At 42.5% G+C, this 17,448-nt stretch overlaps 1 protein-coding gene across 1 annotated transcript in view; it reads left to right on the plus strand.

The window, feature by feature from the left end:
- Positions 1-17,448, plus strand: part of ube3d (ubiquitin protein ligase E3D) — a 168,089-nt gene that overhangs the window by 14,286 nt on the left and 136,355 nt on the right. Inside the window, exons 3-7 of the mRNA XM_073056413.1 lie at positions 2,945-3,035; positions 6,733-6,970; positions 8,009-8,078; positions 10,026-10,104; positions 11,360-11,468. Of these exons, the coding sequence (XP_072912514.1) occupies positions 2,945-3,035; positions 6,733-6,970; positions 8,009-8,078; positions 10,026-10,104; positions 11,360-11,468 (587 nt within the window). The remainder of the gene's footprint in view (positions 1-2,944; positions 3,036-6,732; positions 6,971-8,008; positions 8,079-10,025; positions 10,105-11,359; positions 11,469-17,448) is intronic.

Genomic DNA, 17,448 nt, shown 5'->3' on the forward strand with positions numbered 1-17,448 from the left:
TCCAGAATCGCACCCAAGACGAAAAGGAGTGAAATATTAGGTTTCATTTGGTTCCATTGTTTGCCGATTAAAGTAACAAAGGAGATTGAAACATCGAGGTGAATGCGGAAGGCCTGCTTTTTGATTGCTGAGAATCGCTCTGTTACACCACTGGAGAGAGGAGAGCCTGCCATTGTACCCAGAGAATGTTACCAGGATCTCTGCATTTTGCATATGGACTTGAATTATAGACTTTTTTCAGTCGTTTATTTTAATTGTGTGTTTTTCGCCTGATCTTTCTTGGTTTTTTTTTTCGTTCTGGGAGGGGGATTTGGAAGTTGATGTGCCTGCTCCGCTTTTGTTCATTTTTTTTTGTGCGGAGAAGGGGGATTTGGGGGTTGATAATCGTGCTGCCTTTCTTTTCTTTCATGGTTACCTGGAGAAGAAGAATTTCAGAGTTGTATACTTCAATAATAGATCAACCTTTGAACCTTAACAACTGCTTGATTTCCCAGAATTCTTATCTTGTCAATTGCTTCATTTTTGAAAATGGGGTTTTCTAGTTGCAGGTTTGAGGGGGATGTGCGGTGTGTGGAAGAGCCCCTCAGCCTGTCAGTATGAAGTAATTTACCAGCTCACTGCTGTCTTACCTTGTCCTTGTTCATTAGTTGCTGAGAGGCGGGATGCACAAGTTTTCAGTACAACTGTTGTCAGGTCGGGGTTGAAAGAGTTCTCATCAGTCTGTAAGCTGACTGCAAAATGGGAACAAGATGCTGCATTGCCTTCAGAGTGGTTAGACGTGCTGTGAGAACAGGTCTTTTTTATATAGTTGTGTAATTGCTTTTGTTTTAACTTAACTTCTCAGATGCTTGTAATAGTCGATGAGGCATCTTGTCCCGTAATTTTTCTGCCTGTTTCTTATTTAAGTGTAGTTAATTAGTGCCTATAGCTGTTGTGAATTGTGTAGTGGGTTTATTTAGGATTGGTAAATGCATACAACTTGGTTTGTCAGCAGGCAGAATGTTTATTATACTTTACAGATCCTTTGCTTCAAGCAAGCTTGTCAGTCAGAGTTGTAGAAATAGACACTTCAGTCACTTCAGAGCTGTGACAGGACAGTAATAGGGTCTGAGCTCGAGGGGCCGGCCTTGCAGTTGTGATGTTACAGTGATTGACAGGCACTTCGATGTTCATAGTAAATGTCGTGAATCATCACTGATTTACTTAGAATAAAAACAAAATCAATGCATGAAATATCTGTTTTTTTCCCTCAAAGAATGGAGAAGTATGTCGTTCGAGGGAAAATCTGAGGACCATATTGGTTATGATGCAGTAAGATAGTGTAACATGTAACTTTGGATTTTTATTTAAGTACTTGTAGAATCTCTGGTGACATTGTTGTAAGTAAGATGTTATAATATACAAAATATGAAAACTTTTGTAGCCTATATTGAGTCTCAGATAACAATGAAATTGTTGAAGACTTTAAATCAGAATCAGAATCAGAATTAGACTTTAATCGCCAAGTACCTATGCACATACAAGGAATTTACTTCCGGCAGATGTTGTCTCTCTGCTCATAACAATAATAATGATAAATATAAATGAAAATATGGATTATACATACAGGTAGTGCAATCCAAGTAATGGTTAGCCGACAGTTAACCGGCAGTTAACTGTTCAGCAAAGTGACCACAGTAGGGAAAATACTTCTCCAATGCCTATTAGTCTTAGTCTGGAGGGATCTGAAGCGCCTACCAGACGGAAGCAGATCAAACAGTCCATGCGCAGGATGGGAGGAGTCCTTTATGATGTTCCCCGCCCTCTTCTTCAACCTGGAAGAGTACAGGTCCACAATAGAGGGCAGGGAGGCTCCAATGATGCGCTCGGCAGTCCTCACTGTGCGCTGTAGTCTGGTTCTATCCTGCTTGGTGGCAGCTCCAAACCACACAATGATGGAGGTACACAGGACAGACTCAATGACTGCAGTGTAGAACTGCAGCAGTAATTCCTGAGGCAGACCGTATTTCCTCAAGAGCCGCAGGAAATACATCCGCTGCTGGGCCTTCTTCAGGATGGAGCTGATGTTCTGCTCCCACTTCAGATCCTGAGAGATGGTGGTTCCCAGGAACCTGAAGTTCTCCACGGTGGACACAGGGCTGCTGAGGACTGTGGGGGGAGACATAGCGGGGGGGATGTCTCCTGAAATCCACTATCATCTCCTTTGTCTTGAGCGTGTTCAGCTCCAGATTGTTCCGACTGCACCAGAGCGCCAGTTGGTCCACCTGCTGTCGATATGCAGACTCATCACTATTCTGGATGAGTCAGATGACGGTAGTGTTGTCTGCAAACTTCAAAAGCTTCACATAAGGGTTGGAGGAGGTGCAGTCATTGGTGTAGAGGGAGAACAGCAGTGGAGAGAGGACACACCCCTGGGGGGCGCCGGTGTTGGTGATACGAATATCCGAGGTGACCTGTCCCATCCTTACCTGCTGACTTCTGTTGGTCAGGAAGCTGTAAATCCAATCGCAGAGGTCAGGTGGCACAGTAAGGTGAGACAATTTGGAGCAGAGGGTATGAAGGACGATGGTGTTAAACTCCGAACTGAAATCCACAAACAGCATCCGAGCATAGGTCCCAGGACGATTCAGATGTTGCAGGATATAGTGCAACATATGAATTTGCAGGTTATTGTCCGATACTGTACTTTTAAGTACCAAAAGTTTGAATAATTCAATCTTAAGAATTTGTTAATACTTAATGTTAAAAGTTGCTAAAAGATTATTTACAAAGTTATTAAAATATTAAAAGATACTTTGACAGGTGCATGTAGGCAAGGTTTAGAGGGATATGGGCCAAAATCGGGCAACTGGGACTAGTTTAGATGGGATTTATGGTCAGTATGGAGCAGTTGGGCTGTATGACTCTTTGACTGTGACAGTAATGATATTTTCTGTTTCTTTAGAGCTGGTTCCAACGGTGATACAGACACTGAAAGCCCAGGCATGTTATGCCTTTCAGTGCCAGAGCTGCGGGCAATCTCTACTCCAGACACAGTAAGACAGCTTATTGATTTTTTTATGAGTGGCAATGGAAATATTTTTGTGATAGAAATAGTATATGTATGAGACAAGTACTTCATTCCATGATGGACATAATATTAGGCATTGGGCTTTACCTTTAACTCACAAGATCGTGAGTTCATGTCCCACTTCAACCAGGAAGATCTAGGCAGTCATTCACATTTGGTACTGAGGGAGTCCAGTATGAGACCGTTTCTTTCAGAAGTTACATTAAACTGAGCCTCTGCCTTCCCTTTGAAACAGACAGAAAAGATTGCAACCTTTTGTTTTTAAAGTTGAGCAGGTGAAATCTACTAGTGACTTGGCCAATAATTATTCCTAAATCAGTAATGCTAAAACAGATTATTCAGACATTTATAACCTTGCTGTTTGTGGGATCTTCCTGCATTTAGATTGGCTACTCTGTTTCCTGCAATACAGCAATAATGTCTAGGTCATGAAAGTTATGTAAGTTTTCAGGAGTCCCTGAAAATAGCACCAGTGAGGGTACTTGGGTGCAGTGCCCAAGGGAATCATCAAATACAGTAGATTGGGACAGATTGGAACCAGTATCTTTTGGCCTAATTAGCCAAAGTTTCATGGAAATGATTAAAAAGGTATTAAAAAAAGAGACAAAGTGCCATTTAACTGAGTCTTACCGTTTCTGTATTTAAATGAAATACAGGACGAATTAGAACACTATCAATACTACTGGTGGTTGTCCATTGTGTCCAACGATGACAGGAAACCTGTGCAAGAGAGTTTTTAAAGTGGAAAAGCCGTTGCAATGGGACAGTTACACTCTCTCAACCTTAGAAATCGGGGTCTAGTGGTGCAAATAGACACCACAACTGGAGTCTCCCCTGCTTGTAGTGGATGACCATGACGTCTTCTGTACCCCGTCCTGACCTTTGCTCTCTGACCCGCCTTCCTGGCCGTTAGACCTCATCCTTCCAGTCTGTTGGAGCTGACTTTGCTTGCTAGGACAAGCCTCTCGCTGGGCTACCCTAACCTGGTTTACCCTGCCTTTCAAACCAGTGTACCGGGTGTAGCCACTGTCCCATGCAAGCAGTTAGTTGGAGGCCACAGGTGAGACCTGAGTGTCCAGTAGGGACTAAAGATAAAATTCAAGATGATTGTTGATAGCTTCAAATTCTTCATACTTCCTAACTTGTTAAAGTAATGAAATCATTTAATTTTCGCTCCCGGCTGCTTCTGACATTTCCAAGCCTGAATGCTTGAAACCACAGTGAGCAAAATGGTCTTGAGTTGTCTTACTGCTTATTTCTTGCCAACTATCAGTGACAAAAATCACTGCTTTTTGAATACAGACACATGCAGCTGACGCTATTTAAAACTCTCTGCTCTAAGCATGGTGTAGCGTCTGAAGGCCTCATTAATGCATAAGACTGATGATAGTTAGAAACCGTTCAGCTACAATCTCCTGTCCCTATTAAGCAACATAATGTCCCAAACAAGCAAAGAGAATCCAGCCATTTTCTTGATTAGTTTTTGTTCTTTAAGAGTTGTCCCAGATAAGCAGCTGCCTTGATTAACCGATAAACAGAATCCACTGTAATCCCATTTACAACTACTATAGATGAAATCTGCAGCCACTGACTCTGCAGTAAGCAACACAGTTTCAAGTCATTTAAAAACCAGCCATGTGCAGAACCGGTACCTTGGGCCTGCACACCACACAGGCAGCGAGTGCAGCAGCTGGAGGCTCAGGGAAAGACTCCATTGTCTCAGAAAATGTGGCTGTAGAGGGAGGGCTGCAGGTAAGATTGAAACTCAGGGCTTTAAGTCCCTCCTTGCTACCATCCTGCTGGCTGATGTATAGCCTCTGCAAAGTAAAATTGAAGACTTCAAAGAAAGATTGCACTCCCAGAGGGACATTAGGAACTGCTGTCTACTCTGCTTCACAGAGACATGGCACTGCAAACAGAGGACTCCAGCCTGAATGTTTCACCTTCCAGCTCGTGGACCAGACGGCAGTGTCAGATAAAGGCAGAGGCGGTGGTGTTTGCTGCATGATTAACTCATTGTGGTGCACAGATGTGGCAGTGCTGTCTCAGCCCTGCTCCCCTGACCTGAAACAGTTAGCGGTCAAGTGTCATCCATTCTATCTGCTGAGGAGGTTCTCTGCCATCATCCTAGTTGCAGTGTGCATTCCACCCCAGCCAGCGTCAGGCTGGCACTAGAGGAGCTGAGCACCCTGATCAACAGTCACAAGACAGCGCACCTTGATGTGATTTCAGGGAACTTCAACCAGGTTAGCTTGAGGAAATCTCTCACCAGCTACCTCCAACATATTGCATGTGGAGCCAGAGGAGCCAACACATATGACTACTGTTATACCATCACCAAGAATGCTCAGAGTGGCATCCCATGCTTGAAATTTGGCAAGACTGATCACCTGCCTGTATGTCTAATCCTGGCATATCGGCAGTCTGGACTGTGGTGAGGACTTCGCGGGTATGGTCAAGGGAGGTGGAGGAATGTTTACAAGATGACTTTGAATTGGTGTTCTGGTCATCGCTATTGTGAGGCTGTGGAGGGTTGTAGATTTTGCTATCTCCATTATGGGCACAACCCTGCTTGCCCTTGAGGATATCGTTAAGAGGTGGTGCCTCAAGAAGGCAGTTTCCATCATTAAAGGACCCTCGCTATCTGAGACATGCCCTGTTCCCATTAGTACCATTTGGGAGGAGGTACAGGAGCCTGAAGATCACGGATTTGGGAACAGCTTCTTCCCTCCCACCACCAGATTTCTGAACTGATGAAAACTATCTCATTATTCCTTTTTGACACTACTTATTTATTTTCTGTAACATAGTGATTTTTATGTTTTGTACTATATTACTGCCACAAAACAACAAGTTTCACGACATAAGCACAAGGGTTTTTTCAGATGCTGGAAATGCAGAGCAACATGCACAAACTGCTGCAGGAACTCAGCAGATCAGGCAACATTTATGAAGATAAACTAACAGTTGACATTTTGAGCTGAGACCCTTTATCAGCTCTGGCTGATGACATTTGTCAGTGATAATAAACCTAATTCTGATTAAATGATAGTATCTTTTTGTGTCCGAGAGATCTTTTAAAGATCCCAGACAAGATTTGTTTTCGGTAACATTGCTACTGATGTAAATTAATGTGCACTATCTTTACTCTTTCAACAGAATCAACATTTAATTCCTCCTGATTTATCAGAGAACCTCAGTCCTTAAGTCCTGATTTGGTTGTTTTCCCTGACATTTCCACATGCCTGCAGTCTGAGTGGCATTTGTGAAGATAGAGAAGTCACCTCTTTGTTGTAATCTTGTTCAACAAGAATCTAGTCCCAAAGTCAAGATAAGAGTTGCCCTAACAATTAAAGTACTTTGAACAATGTGAAAAGATTGGTTGGAGTTTAGTTCCCCATCCTCCCATTGCTGCCAGACTTGGTGGAAGCTTAGTGGACCCTTAATAAATGCTCTGGTAGCAGCTTCAGAGGCTTTTTGTTTCCAGGCAGGCTTTGTGAATACCATAAATGATTGCCATAAAATATACACTTATCTAACAATAAAAGAAGCTTGTCATGTGGTGAATCTTGCATCAAGCCCATTTAATGTTATGATTTTTCTTACAATTAAAAACCTAAAGTGAGCGTAAGTATTGATGTGATGTGGTATTTTTCATGCAGGATGTTTCAGAGAGTTTTACCTTTGCCTAATGGAGATTGGAATGATGTGGTGGAACACTGGTGCTGCCATTCCAATCCTTTTGCCCGGGATTTTCAGCCAAAGTTAGATGACTGTTTCTTGGGGGATACTTTCCTGTTGGTGAACGTGGCAAATGTTGATAAAATGGCTGCACATGAAGAGGAGAGTCAACCGGAGATCAGACAGAAAGTGGATGACAAAGGAGACCATTTAGTGAAGGTAGGGACGTCATTTAAAAATGGCTTAATCAAATCAACAAACAAGTTACTTTCCACATCCTTTTTGGTCCATAGCTGTTTTTTTCCCCTCAATAAAATGAGGGACTCTATTAAGTTCACAAAACAGACTTCTCTGGAGAAAACTCAGGACAGTCTCAGAACTCCACAAAGACCCCACTTGTGGTGCATAACTTGTCTCAAGATCATTCATCAGCTGAGCAGAACGTGGAGCTTCTGCCTATTTTTGGAACTTTTGCTCTGTTAAGTAGGTAAAAATGGGTAATTTGTCATGGAATTGCTGGTTTTGAAGCAGAACAGATTGTAAATAAGATGAAAACATCTTCTAGATTGCATTTTTCTGATCACAGCAGGAAGATCTCATTACTTCCTCTAAATTGCCTTTTGAGTTCAAGGGAGTCAAAACTATTATCTACCATCAATGACTTTACTACCTTCAGCCCATTACCTTTTAAATACATTCTCCCTTTTAATATCTGCAAGAAAATGACTTCATTGTTCAACTGGTCAGTTCCACTGCAGTCCCCAGCAAGCCTCATAATAGGAGTTTTATTGTATTGTTTTGTATTTAGTGTGGTTGTTAATAATGTTATTTTGGTCTGTAGTAATTTCTGTAATAATGTGTCAGAGAACTATTCAGAATCGTATTGAGACAACCAATTAATATGAACGTTGCGTTTCTTCTTTCCCCTTAGAGGCCTCTTAGTGCCTTCCCACTGGCCATAGCTGTCTAGATTCAGCTTAGAATTGGTGTACATTTGATTGGTTGGCAGGCAGTATGAAAGACTGGGCCAAGGCTGCTGATGTTTATCCCTTCCTTCCCCAAGGCAGTAATGTGTCAGTTTTGTATAAATTTCCACCTTTGATGACCCACATGGCAGCTGACAAAGCTCCCCAGCTGAGGCGGTGGGTTTGAAATGATCTGACAGGCGCCTGACTGATGCAACATCTCTGTTTCATGTTGGCTGAAGACTGTGTGCTGCATTCCTGGTATTCACTTTGTTCACTTGTGCTCCCGCAGATGCCAAACAAAAATAAAACAGTAATCTGCGGCTGTTGCAGGAAGATGCTGGGAAATATGACATCTTCAGGTACAATGTGCACAGATTCCTTTGCAGCACTCTAAATCATTGTGCTTGTGTAACTTGGTGTCATTGCTAACTTGTATGATCCTCTCTTTAGTTTCACCTTTCAATCCTCCTTTCTCCTTTTATCGTTTCCTGTTCCAGTATTACACTCTGTCGTTTAATGTCTTCCTTTGTCTCACACACTTCGCCTCTCATCCTGCTCCATCATTGTATGTGTTCATTAGCCTCTCTTTTTCCCCTCAATCTTCTCAACTTTATCTTTACCTCTCAATCCACTGGACTTGCATTTACTAGCAGTAAATTCCCAGCATTTGCAGAAATTGTCCATGCACTGTGTTCCTGTATTTGTGGCTTCAGTTATAATGTATTATGTCACCATGTGCCACCTGAGATTCATATTCTTGCAGGCATTCAGAGTAGAACAAAGAAATACAATAGAGTCAGTTCAAATGTACAGACGAAGACTATTCATTGTCTTGGTGGGATTGTTTGTATGACTAGCTAAAGAAAGGCTTGCACTAGATTCCACCCACTAAGAATAAACATGAGACTTGGAATGTGATGGTGATCCAAGACTGTAATCTGCTTTCAAGTATGGAAATATCAGAAAAAACATAGCTACTGAAAATCTGAAAGGAAAACAGACTATGCTGGAAACACTCAGCAGGTCAGTCACCATCTGTGCAAAGGTATAACACTTAAGGGCGAAAAACTTTGATGAAGAGTCTAAGTAAATTTTATTAGTCAAGTACATGTATGTCACCATATTCAACCCTGAGGTTCACTTTCCTGAGGGTATACTCAGCAAATCTATAGAGTAGTACTGGATCAATGAAAGATCAACCAAAGTGCAGAAGACAACAAACTCTGCAAATGCAAATAAAATAAATAGCAATAAATAATGAGAACATGAGATAATGAGACAAAGTCCTTAAAGCTAGATTATCGGTTGTGGGAACATTTCAAAGATTGGGCAGGTGAGTGTATTATCTCAGAACAAGCACGTTTTAATTTGTAGGGAAAGAACAGGAAGGGGCAGATGGGAGAAAGGGAATATATGTGGTAAGGCAAGGCCAGGTCAGATGGGTTAATAGGGACATTTGGGTAATGATTATGCTTCTTTGTTTCATGTTGCTAAAGGCAGGGCTGCAGGTTGTGCCCAGCTGGCCAGGCTGTATAAACGGGTAAAGAAAAACTGAGTTAATATAACAGATGGGCAACTTGCAGCAGAAATAGGCATTTGGCTGCAGGCAGAGAAAGTGAGTTATCTGATGTGGGTGAATTTAACATTGAGTCTGGAAAGTTGTGATATTTAAGACTAATGTGCACGATAATGATGTTGATAGTGAGAGATTGGTACTTCTGGCTAGCTGCTGGAGTCTAGAAGCGTAGCTATAGTCGAAGGATAAATGGTCAGCTTTTGAAAAAATTTGATAAGGCAACAGGCTTTGTACAGGGATTTGTAATCCTTGGAGTTCCTACCTCAAAATCCTGTAGATGCTTTAACATTGTGGCTGAGACAGAGAGTTTGTTGGACACTAGGGGGAATCAGAGGAGCAGAGAACTGGGCAGGAAGCTGGGTTTGTTGCACTTGATCGGACACGGTGTTGAATACATGTGATTTTGATTGCATTCTGCCTGTCTCTTGTTTTCGTGGGACCAGGCCAGGGAATAGGGATCACGTGGAGTTGTGACGAATTGAGTTTTTGTTTGTAATTCACCCTCTCGCAGTCAGCATGTTTTATCACATTTTAATAGTAGAAGTTTTGAATACTGATTTCTTTCAACCCTGTGGAAATAGAGTAATGACTACTGAAAGGTGTGCGTAAGTGCAGTCATAATACGACTGTGTGTGATGGTTTATTGACTTCTTCCTTTTCTGTTTTAAAAGCAATAGCTTCTGAACAAATTCTATTATCCTGCTGATGTTTGTAATCTATGCTCTCACAGATACAATTAAATTTTATATCACTGAACTGCTGGTCCAACCTTTGATGAACAAGACTTTGGAAAGACAAATAAATGAAAGGTAATATTTCTTTATATTGATGCTTACAAGATGCATCTAAGTTGTCGTACAATGCAATAGCATGGCTCACATTTGCAGTAAAGCTTCTGAAAATTCGTTGGTGAAGCATTTGTAGTGAAAGGTGGTATTCACAACCCAGAATATTATTCTTTTATTAGATTCTATTATACTTACATGATGTCAATAAAGTCATAGAGTTACACAGGATTGAAAGGGCCCTTCCATACTATACTGCCCTTTTTTTGCCTGTCTGAATTGAAAGATCTGTCTCACCAGCAGAAGTTGCTACCGTTATCAGCAGACTCCCCCGAAGGAAAGGTAAGGCTTATCAGCTCTCCTGGGTTATGGGGCTAGGATCAGGATGGCCAACAACAGAGGAATCATCGAAGGGATGACTGGGAGAGGCGGGGGGGGGGGGGGGGGGGGGGGGAATCAGAAGTAGGGAAAGAAATGCCTAGTGGAAGAGCTGCTGGTGGTGTGGCCTTTTCTCATCATTACTTTTTATTCATTGCGTCTGATTTGATGCTCCATCTTCCCACTTCACTCATTCCTACTGCGTCTTTCTGAATTATCTCGTCATTTTGAGCTCTCATCTCTGCCCCATGACCCAGTAACTGACTGCGATCTCATTATACCCTTCCTTTGACCAGGTTAGGCCTTAAAATCTATGATTTCCGAGTCTTCTCTCCCTTGCACTGTAACAGAACTGCCTAGCTATGGACAGTTCTAATCTGTAATCTCATATAGAGTCCTGTTTGAGCTGCTAGGAATCTCACATTTACTTCATTCCCTGCTGCATGCATGCTCATTCTCTTTGTCATCCCTTCTTCTTGGTTTTACAGAGCTAGCATTTTACTTTGGGAATATGATGACTACTTTTGCTACATTTTCACAAGAGGTGAAGGGAAATGATCGCAGGATGGAGATCATGATCTATTGGCCTGTGAATAGTAATGTGGGACCAGAATTTAGGATGCTCTTGAAAAAGGTTGGGGCAAAATGAACGTCAGGACTGACAATGTTATAGATGCATCACCGGGCCTTGGAGGTCTGAAGGTTTAATCTAATTGGATTGAAAGTAACTTGATCTTGTTTTCCCCATTTTATGTTTGGGTAGTGGTCTGATTATGTGGTAAAAGTGGCGAGTTGCTGCAGAAATTTTTCATATACAGGGTCATTTCCTCTTGCAGATTCAGGAGAGGAATGCAAAGGGAAGTGGAAGTGACTGAAATGTTTCTTTTTGAATAATTTGTAGATATTACTTTGTGGAGAGAGTGGTTGCTGGTCGACTGATGGAGTTATCATCTATTCAAAGCACCTTTAGATTCTGCATTCAAGGGCATGATGGAGAGACTTACGCTGTGGTAAATCCTTTTCTGTACCATCTTGCATAGGCTGATTGCTAATAGCCCTTTTGTAAATGCCTGTGAAATGCAAGAATGTGGATGAATCATAATAATCAGGTACTACTTAGAATCTTTCACTGAAGATCGCTAGTAGATGTCGCCACTGGATGGCAGATTTTGTGTAGATGTTCGCAAGCTTTGATAATTTTCCACATTCTTTGTTAGCCCTGTGTCGTCTGGGAAGAAGACTGTTTCTTAAATGACTCTGTAAGCTTCTTAATATATCTGGTTTTTGAAACTAATTTTTCAACAAAAAGGTTGTAATGTTTTGACAAGAATGCAGTTTGATTGAAATTGAACAATACATTTTGGCAAATGTGTTTTGTTGCATTAATCAAATCTAATTTACTACTGGATTAAGAGTTGAACAGCATACTTTAAACTCTTATCAGTTACTGTAATTATTGTGTAAACAATAGTTATTTTCGATGAAGTCTTTTAAGCCTTTTGCAATTAAATTTATTCTGTGTTGGAATGTGTGTGTTCTATGTGAATGTTTTTTGGGAACTAGATTGAACACAAAGGAGTGCTGAAGCAGAAAGATCAAGGAGCAATTGAGCACTTGTTCAGTCTCTACCAGTAATTATCTAATGTTATTCTATGCATTTTGAATTCTTGTTACGTATTTATGAATTTGTGGTTCATGTGAATAAGGTCAGATACACTGGATATTTTTGTTGAAACAATACTTTTATTCTTACAGTTGTGATATCAAGTTGATAAGTGTAGATGCCACAGCATATGAAAGTTAAAGTTGGGTATGGTTGTTCAAAACTGGATGCGGTAAATGTGGAAGCATGTTTTTACTGGACATCTTATCACTGAATAATTACTGCCTGTAACGCTGCTGGTGTTTGTGGCAGCAATGAAGGTCCTCCATCTCTGGCGGTGTTTGGGGCTTCCTTCGTCGTGTCAGTAGCTTCCTCTCAGTTTTCATTACTATCAGTCATGCAAATCCTGTGTGAAGGTTCAGGAATACCATCGCACTCAGATGTAGAAGGATCCTCATTGCAGTTTCTGTACCAATTTTGTTTCACCAGTCATGGTTCTTGGCTCTGAGCTGAATCCCCAAACCTGGAAGACTGGTAGACCATTCTTAGTCTATCCTCTACCCTTTGACCTGTTTGGCATGGGTGACCCTACCAAGAGTCAAAGCATAAAGCCCTGACTCCAAATATAATAGCTCTCTGGGTCATTGAGGCATGCAAGCCTCCAAACCACAACAAATATGTGGTCCTCTTGGAGGTTATCAACAGATAGAGAGAATAAATTTACCTTTTTTTAACCATGGATCTGGAGATGTTTGAAGCTATATTTTTAACGAAGGTGCAGAGGCAGCAGTGGAAACTAAAATCATTGTAGTTTTTGCAGATAGTATTGTGCGAAAATAAAACACAGTAAATGTGGGAATGCATGTAAGTAGATGGGCAAGCTGGCTTTGTTTGAGACGGATGGCTTCCTTCTGCACTGTATTGTTAGATAAATGCTTTATAGCTAAGTTAAATCCCTAGGGTGGTAGTGTTGGCTGGGATGAATCTCAGAATGAGACTTAGAGAAATTTTGTTTGTTAATTACCACACGGTCTAACTGGCTGTTGTAATTGGAAAGTCACTTGATCCAGTGGGTCAAACAAGTGGTTAAAGACAGCCTAACATTTTGTCCCTGAGCTTGCTCCAGGAGAATTCAGTGGCGTGAAATGCGTATTACGGCACAGGTCTTGCAAAACAAAAGACTATTGTTATAGTGTGTGCAAGAGACATCAAGTAGGATTCTGTGCATGCTGTTGGTGGATCAGCAGAGGGGCAAGGATAGGATCAGTAGCTGGAGAGAGTTATTTGGGAATGTAAGACAATAAGGATTATTTGGAGGCCTGTATAATGTGCTGGGGTTGGGGCTGCTGCTGCTCAGTTTGGGGCATGGGAATACTGCGTGGGTGGGGTGAGGAGTCATGTTGCATAGGTCAGCAGATCACTGGGTGGCTCTGATTGGTCTTTATTATTAGACAATGACTGGCAGTGAGTGTTGTAGGATCACTAGATTAAAACAGGTCAGTATGTTCATAATATGCTCCTTGATTGTACATGTGTGACTGTTGATGAACCCACTTCCAAGGAATGGTTTAGTAAATATTTTGCAGAACACATTAGAAATGTTTAGAAGGAAGAGTGCATTATGCTGGGTGATGGATCAGCCACGTAAGCCCATCCTCTCACCATATTCCTCTGCTCCTTTGCCTTATCAACTCACCAATTGCCTCATCAGTCCATTAGTATGACTCACCTCAGGACTAGTTATGGTAAATTACTCAAAATCCCGGATGATCTGGTAGGAGATTTCCACCTGGCTTCCCTTCTTCCACATGATTTTCAGTTTTATTTCTTTATATTCACAATATTGCCTGAATGAGCACTTCACTGGCTTTGTGAACTCTTCACATTTGTTTTCATTAAGTGCAGTTTAATATTTAATAGGGCTTGGAGCTGCTCGGGCTACACTGTTATTGTATTTCTCCTTATTGAAGCCTTCCTTTTAACTAAAGCCATTTGCTTGTGCTGGTAATTTTGATATTTTGACACTGCTCTCTGACCATGTCTGAATTCTCATTGGAAACACTTTTGATAAGCTCTTGTTGGATCAGTAATCTATACACACTGGCTGGTTCTGGGCTGTTGGGTAGATTGCTTAGTTCTGCTCATGCATTTCATATTGTAAAAAAAATACATTGGCCCACTGAACCTAGTTATGTGCAGAGGCAATGCATTTCTCTCAGAGGAGTATCATCCTAAAAATAAGGGGCTGTCAATAATTCTGTTGCAGAAAGATCCTTCTCAGAAATATTTATCACAATATTCCAGAGCAATGTAATCATACTAGCCCAGTTCTTTGTAGAACAGTCACAAATGAGTAGCAGCACTGAAAAGGAAAGAAAATTTATACTGATATTTCAAAGTTACAGATGTATGAATGTGGATAGAGACAAATGCTGGTGGCATGCCATCCTATATAATATTTTGTGAACCAGAGAGTTGCCATTAATCTGCTAATTTGGTGGCCCAAATTGCTAATGTTCAGATATGGATTAACAATAATGAAATTTTACATAGTTATGCACAATATGATGAATATTATTAGAAACATTCCTGGAACTTTTGATTAGGTTTGTCTGCTGTGATGCTATCTTTTGCTAAAAGCATTTTAGACTTGGTTTATCAGATTTTCTTCACTTAGATAAGGCTGGGTAAAATGATGGGAAAAAATCTTAATAGATTTGCGACTGCCCACCATAGGTCCAACCTGAGCTTACAGAGGTTAAAGGGGAATGTGGAGGCATTATGGGAAACATCTCCTTTTATTAACAGTGACTGTGCAGTCAGGGTAAATGTCAAGTGGGAGCTTGGGCAGTTGCCGCAGAAAGAATGAGAAAGTGTCATTGGACAAATCTCTCTGTTTCTCATTCCCCTTTGTGAATAGGCTGTACTGCATCTTCAGCCCTCGTTATATTGATCTAAAAACACTCCAGCTTCAGGGGTGATGGAGATGTGCACCAGTGGGTTGGATAAGTCAACAACAGCACCAATATGCAAGGTCATCTTGTCACATTGTGAAGTGTCATGCAATAAATTCAGCTTCTTTCACGCCCTCACTTGCGCCCTCCCCCCGCTCTCGCCTGTCCCCCCCCCCCCACTTCTCTCCTGTCCCCCCCCCCCCCCACTTCTCTCCCGCCCCCTCTCTCTCACGCACACTTTAAGGACAATCTTTTGCACTGGCATACCATTAGTATCAATATCCCTAACTTCACTCAAGCCAGCAACCTGCAATAATTGCACATGGATGTAATTTTCATCTGTTATTTTTTATTCAGTTTATTATTCTATTCAGAATGATACTTTTGCATATCTCAGCAGTACAGATCTTAACAATAATGATAATAGCCATAACAAACAACGAAAAACTTGAGAGTTGGTTGGTGAACGCCCAAGCTGGTGTGGTCTTTCATTGATTCTGTGATGGTTGTTCTATGGATTTATCGAGTATGCCCGCAAGGCAATGAATCTCAGGGTTCTATATGGTGACATGTACAGGTGTCCCCCGTTTTTTGAACGTTCGCTTTACGTCAACTCGCTGTTACGAAAGATCTACATTAGTTACCTGTTTTCGCTAACAGAAGGTGTTTACACTGTTACGAAAAAAGGTAGCGCGGCCGGAGCAGCCAAGTTCCTCCCCCGGAACTGCATTTTAGCTGGCATTGCTTAAACACATGCCTGTGAGCATCTGTGCTTTATGTCGATTTATATTGTGCATCCGTTAGCAAGATGAGTTCTAAGGTATCGGAAAAACCTGAAAGAGCGCATAAGGGTGTTACACAGTGTAAAACTAGACATAATAAAGTGTTTCGATCGTGGTGAACAAAGTAAGGACATAGTGAGTTCGGCTAAGGGTTTGTGGAAGTTGACGAAGATGATGTTGAAGAGGTTTTGGCATCCCATGACCAAGAACTGAGAGATGAAGAGCTGATGAAGAGGAAAGGATAACAATTGAAACAGAACACAGTTGTGAATGGCCAGAAAGGGAAGTTGTCCAGAAACTGAACGGGAAGCAATTGCGTGAGATTTTCGCTGCAATTGACAACGTTGCAATGATTGCAGAAAAGTATGACTTTAATTTTGAAAGGGTACATAGGTTTTCAGGATGGTTTGAGTGCTTACAAAGAACTGTATGATAGAAAAATGCACAAGGCTAAGCAGTCAAACATACTGTCGTTTTTCAAGCCTTCCACATCAGCCACAGCAGACGACAAAACTCGACCTTCGACATTGAGGCAGGCAGACATAGAAGAAGGTGACCTGCCTGCCCTGATGGAAACAGATGATGATGAGAAGACACCCCCCCCCCCCCCCAAGTCTCCTCCACCTCCCACCACCCCAACCTCCAATGACTCAGCCTAATACACCATCATCTGTGTCTTCACTGTCTTCCCGATTCCGGGCAGTGAAACTACACTGAGTGTACATTATTTCTACTTTATATAGGCTGTGTATTTTTATGTGTTATTTGGTAGCTTCATAACTTAAAGGTTACTGGAAAGAGTGTTTCTGTCGGGAGCCCTTGCCCCGTGTGTTTCTGTCGGGAGCACTTGCCCCGTGTGTTTCTGCCAGGAGCACTTGCCCCATGTGTTTCTGTCGGGAGCACTTGCCCCGTGTGTTTCTGTCGGGAGCACTTGCCCCGTGTGTTTCTGTCGGGAGCACTTGCCCCGTGTGTTTCTGCCAGGAGCGCTTGCCCCGTGTGTTTCTGTCGGGAGCGCTTGCCCCGTGTGTTTCTGCCAGGAGCGCTTGCCCCGTGTGTTTCTGTCGGGAGCACTTGCCCCGTGTGTTTCTGTCGGGAGCGCTTGCCCCGTGTGTTTCTGTCGGGAGCGCTTGCCCCGTGTGTTTCTGTCGGGAGCACTTGCCCCGTGTGTTTCTGCCTGGAGCACTTGCCCCGTGTGTTTCTGCCGGGAGCACTTGCCCCGTGTGTTTCTGCCGGGATCGCCTTCGCCGTGTGTTTCTGCCGGGATCGCCTTCGCCGTGTGTTTCTGCCGGGAGCGCTTGCCCCGTGTGTTTCTGTCGGGAGCGCTTGCCCCGTGTGTTTCTGCCGGGAGCACTTGCCCCGTGTGTTTCTGCCGGAAGCGCTTGCCCCGTGTGTTTCTGCCGGGAGCGCTTGCCCCGTGTGTTTCTGCCGGGAGCGCTTGCCCCGTGTGTTTCTGCCGGGAGCGCTTGCCCCGTGTGTTTCTGCCGGGAGCGCTTGCCCCGTGTGTTTCTGCCGGGAGCACTTGCCCCGTGTGTTTCTGCCGGGAGCGCTTGTGCCCCGTGTGTTTCTGCCTGGAGCACTTGCCCCGTGTGTTTCTGTCGGGAGCACTTGCCCCGTGTGTTTCTGTCGGGAGCACTTGCCCCGTGTGTTTCTG

This window comes from Hemitrygon akajei, chromosome 9 (assembly GCF_048418815.1).
Source record: "Hemitrygon akajei chromosome 9, sHemAka1.3, whole genome shotgun sequence".
Lineage (NCBI taxonomy): Eukaryota > Metazoa > Chordata > Chondrichthyes > Myliobatiformes > Dasyatidae > Hemitrygon > Hemitrygon akajei.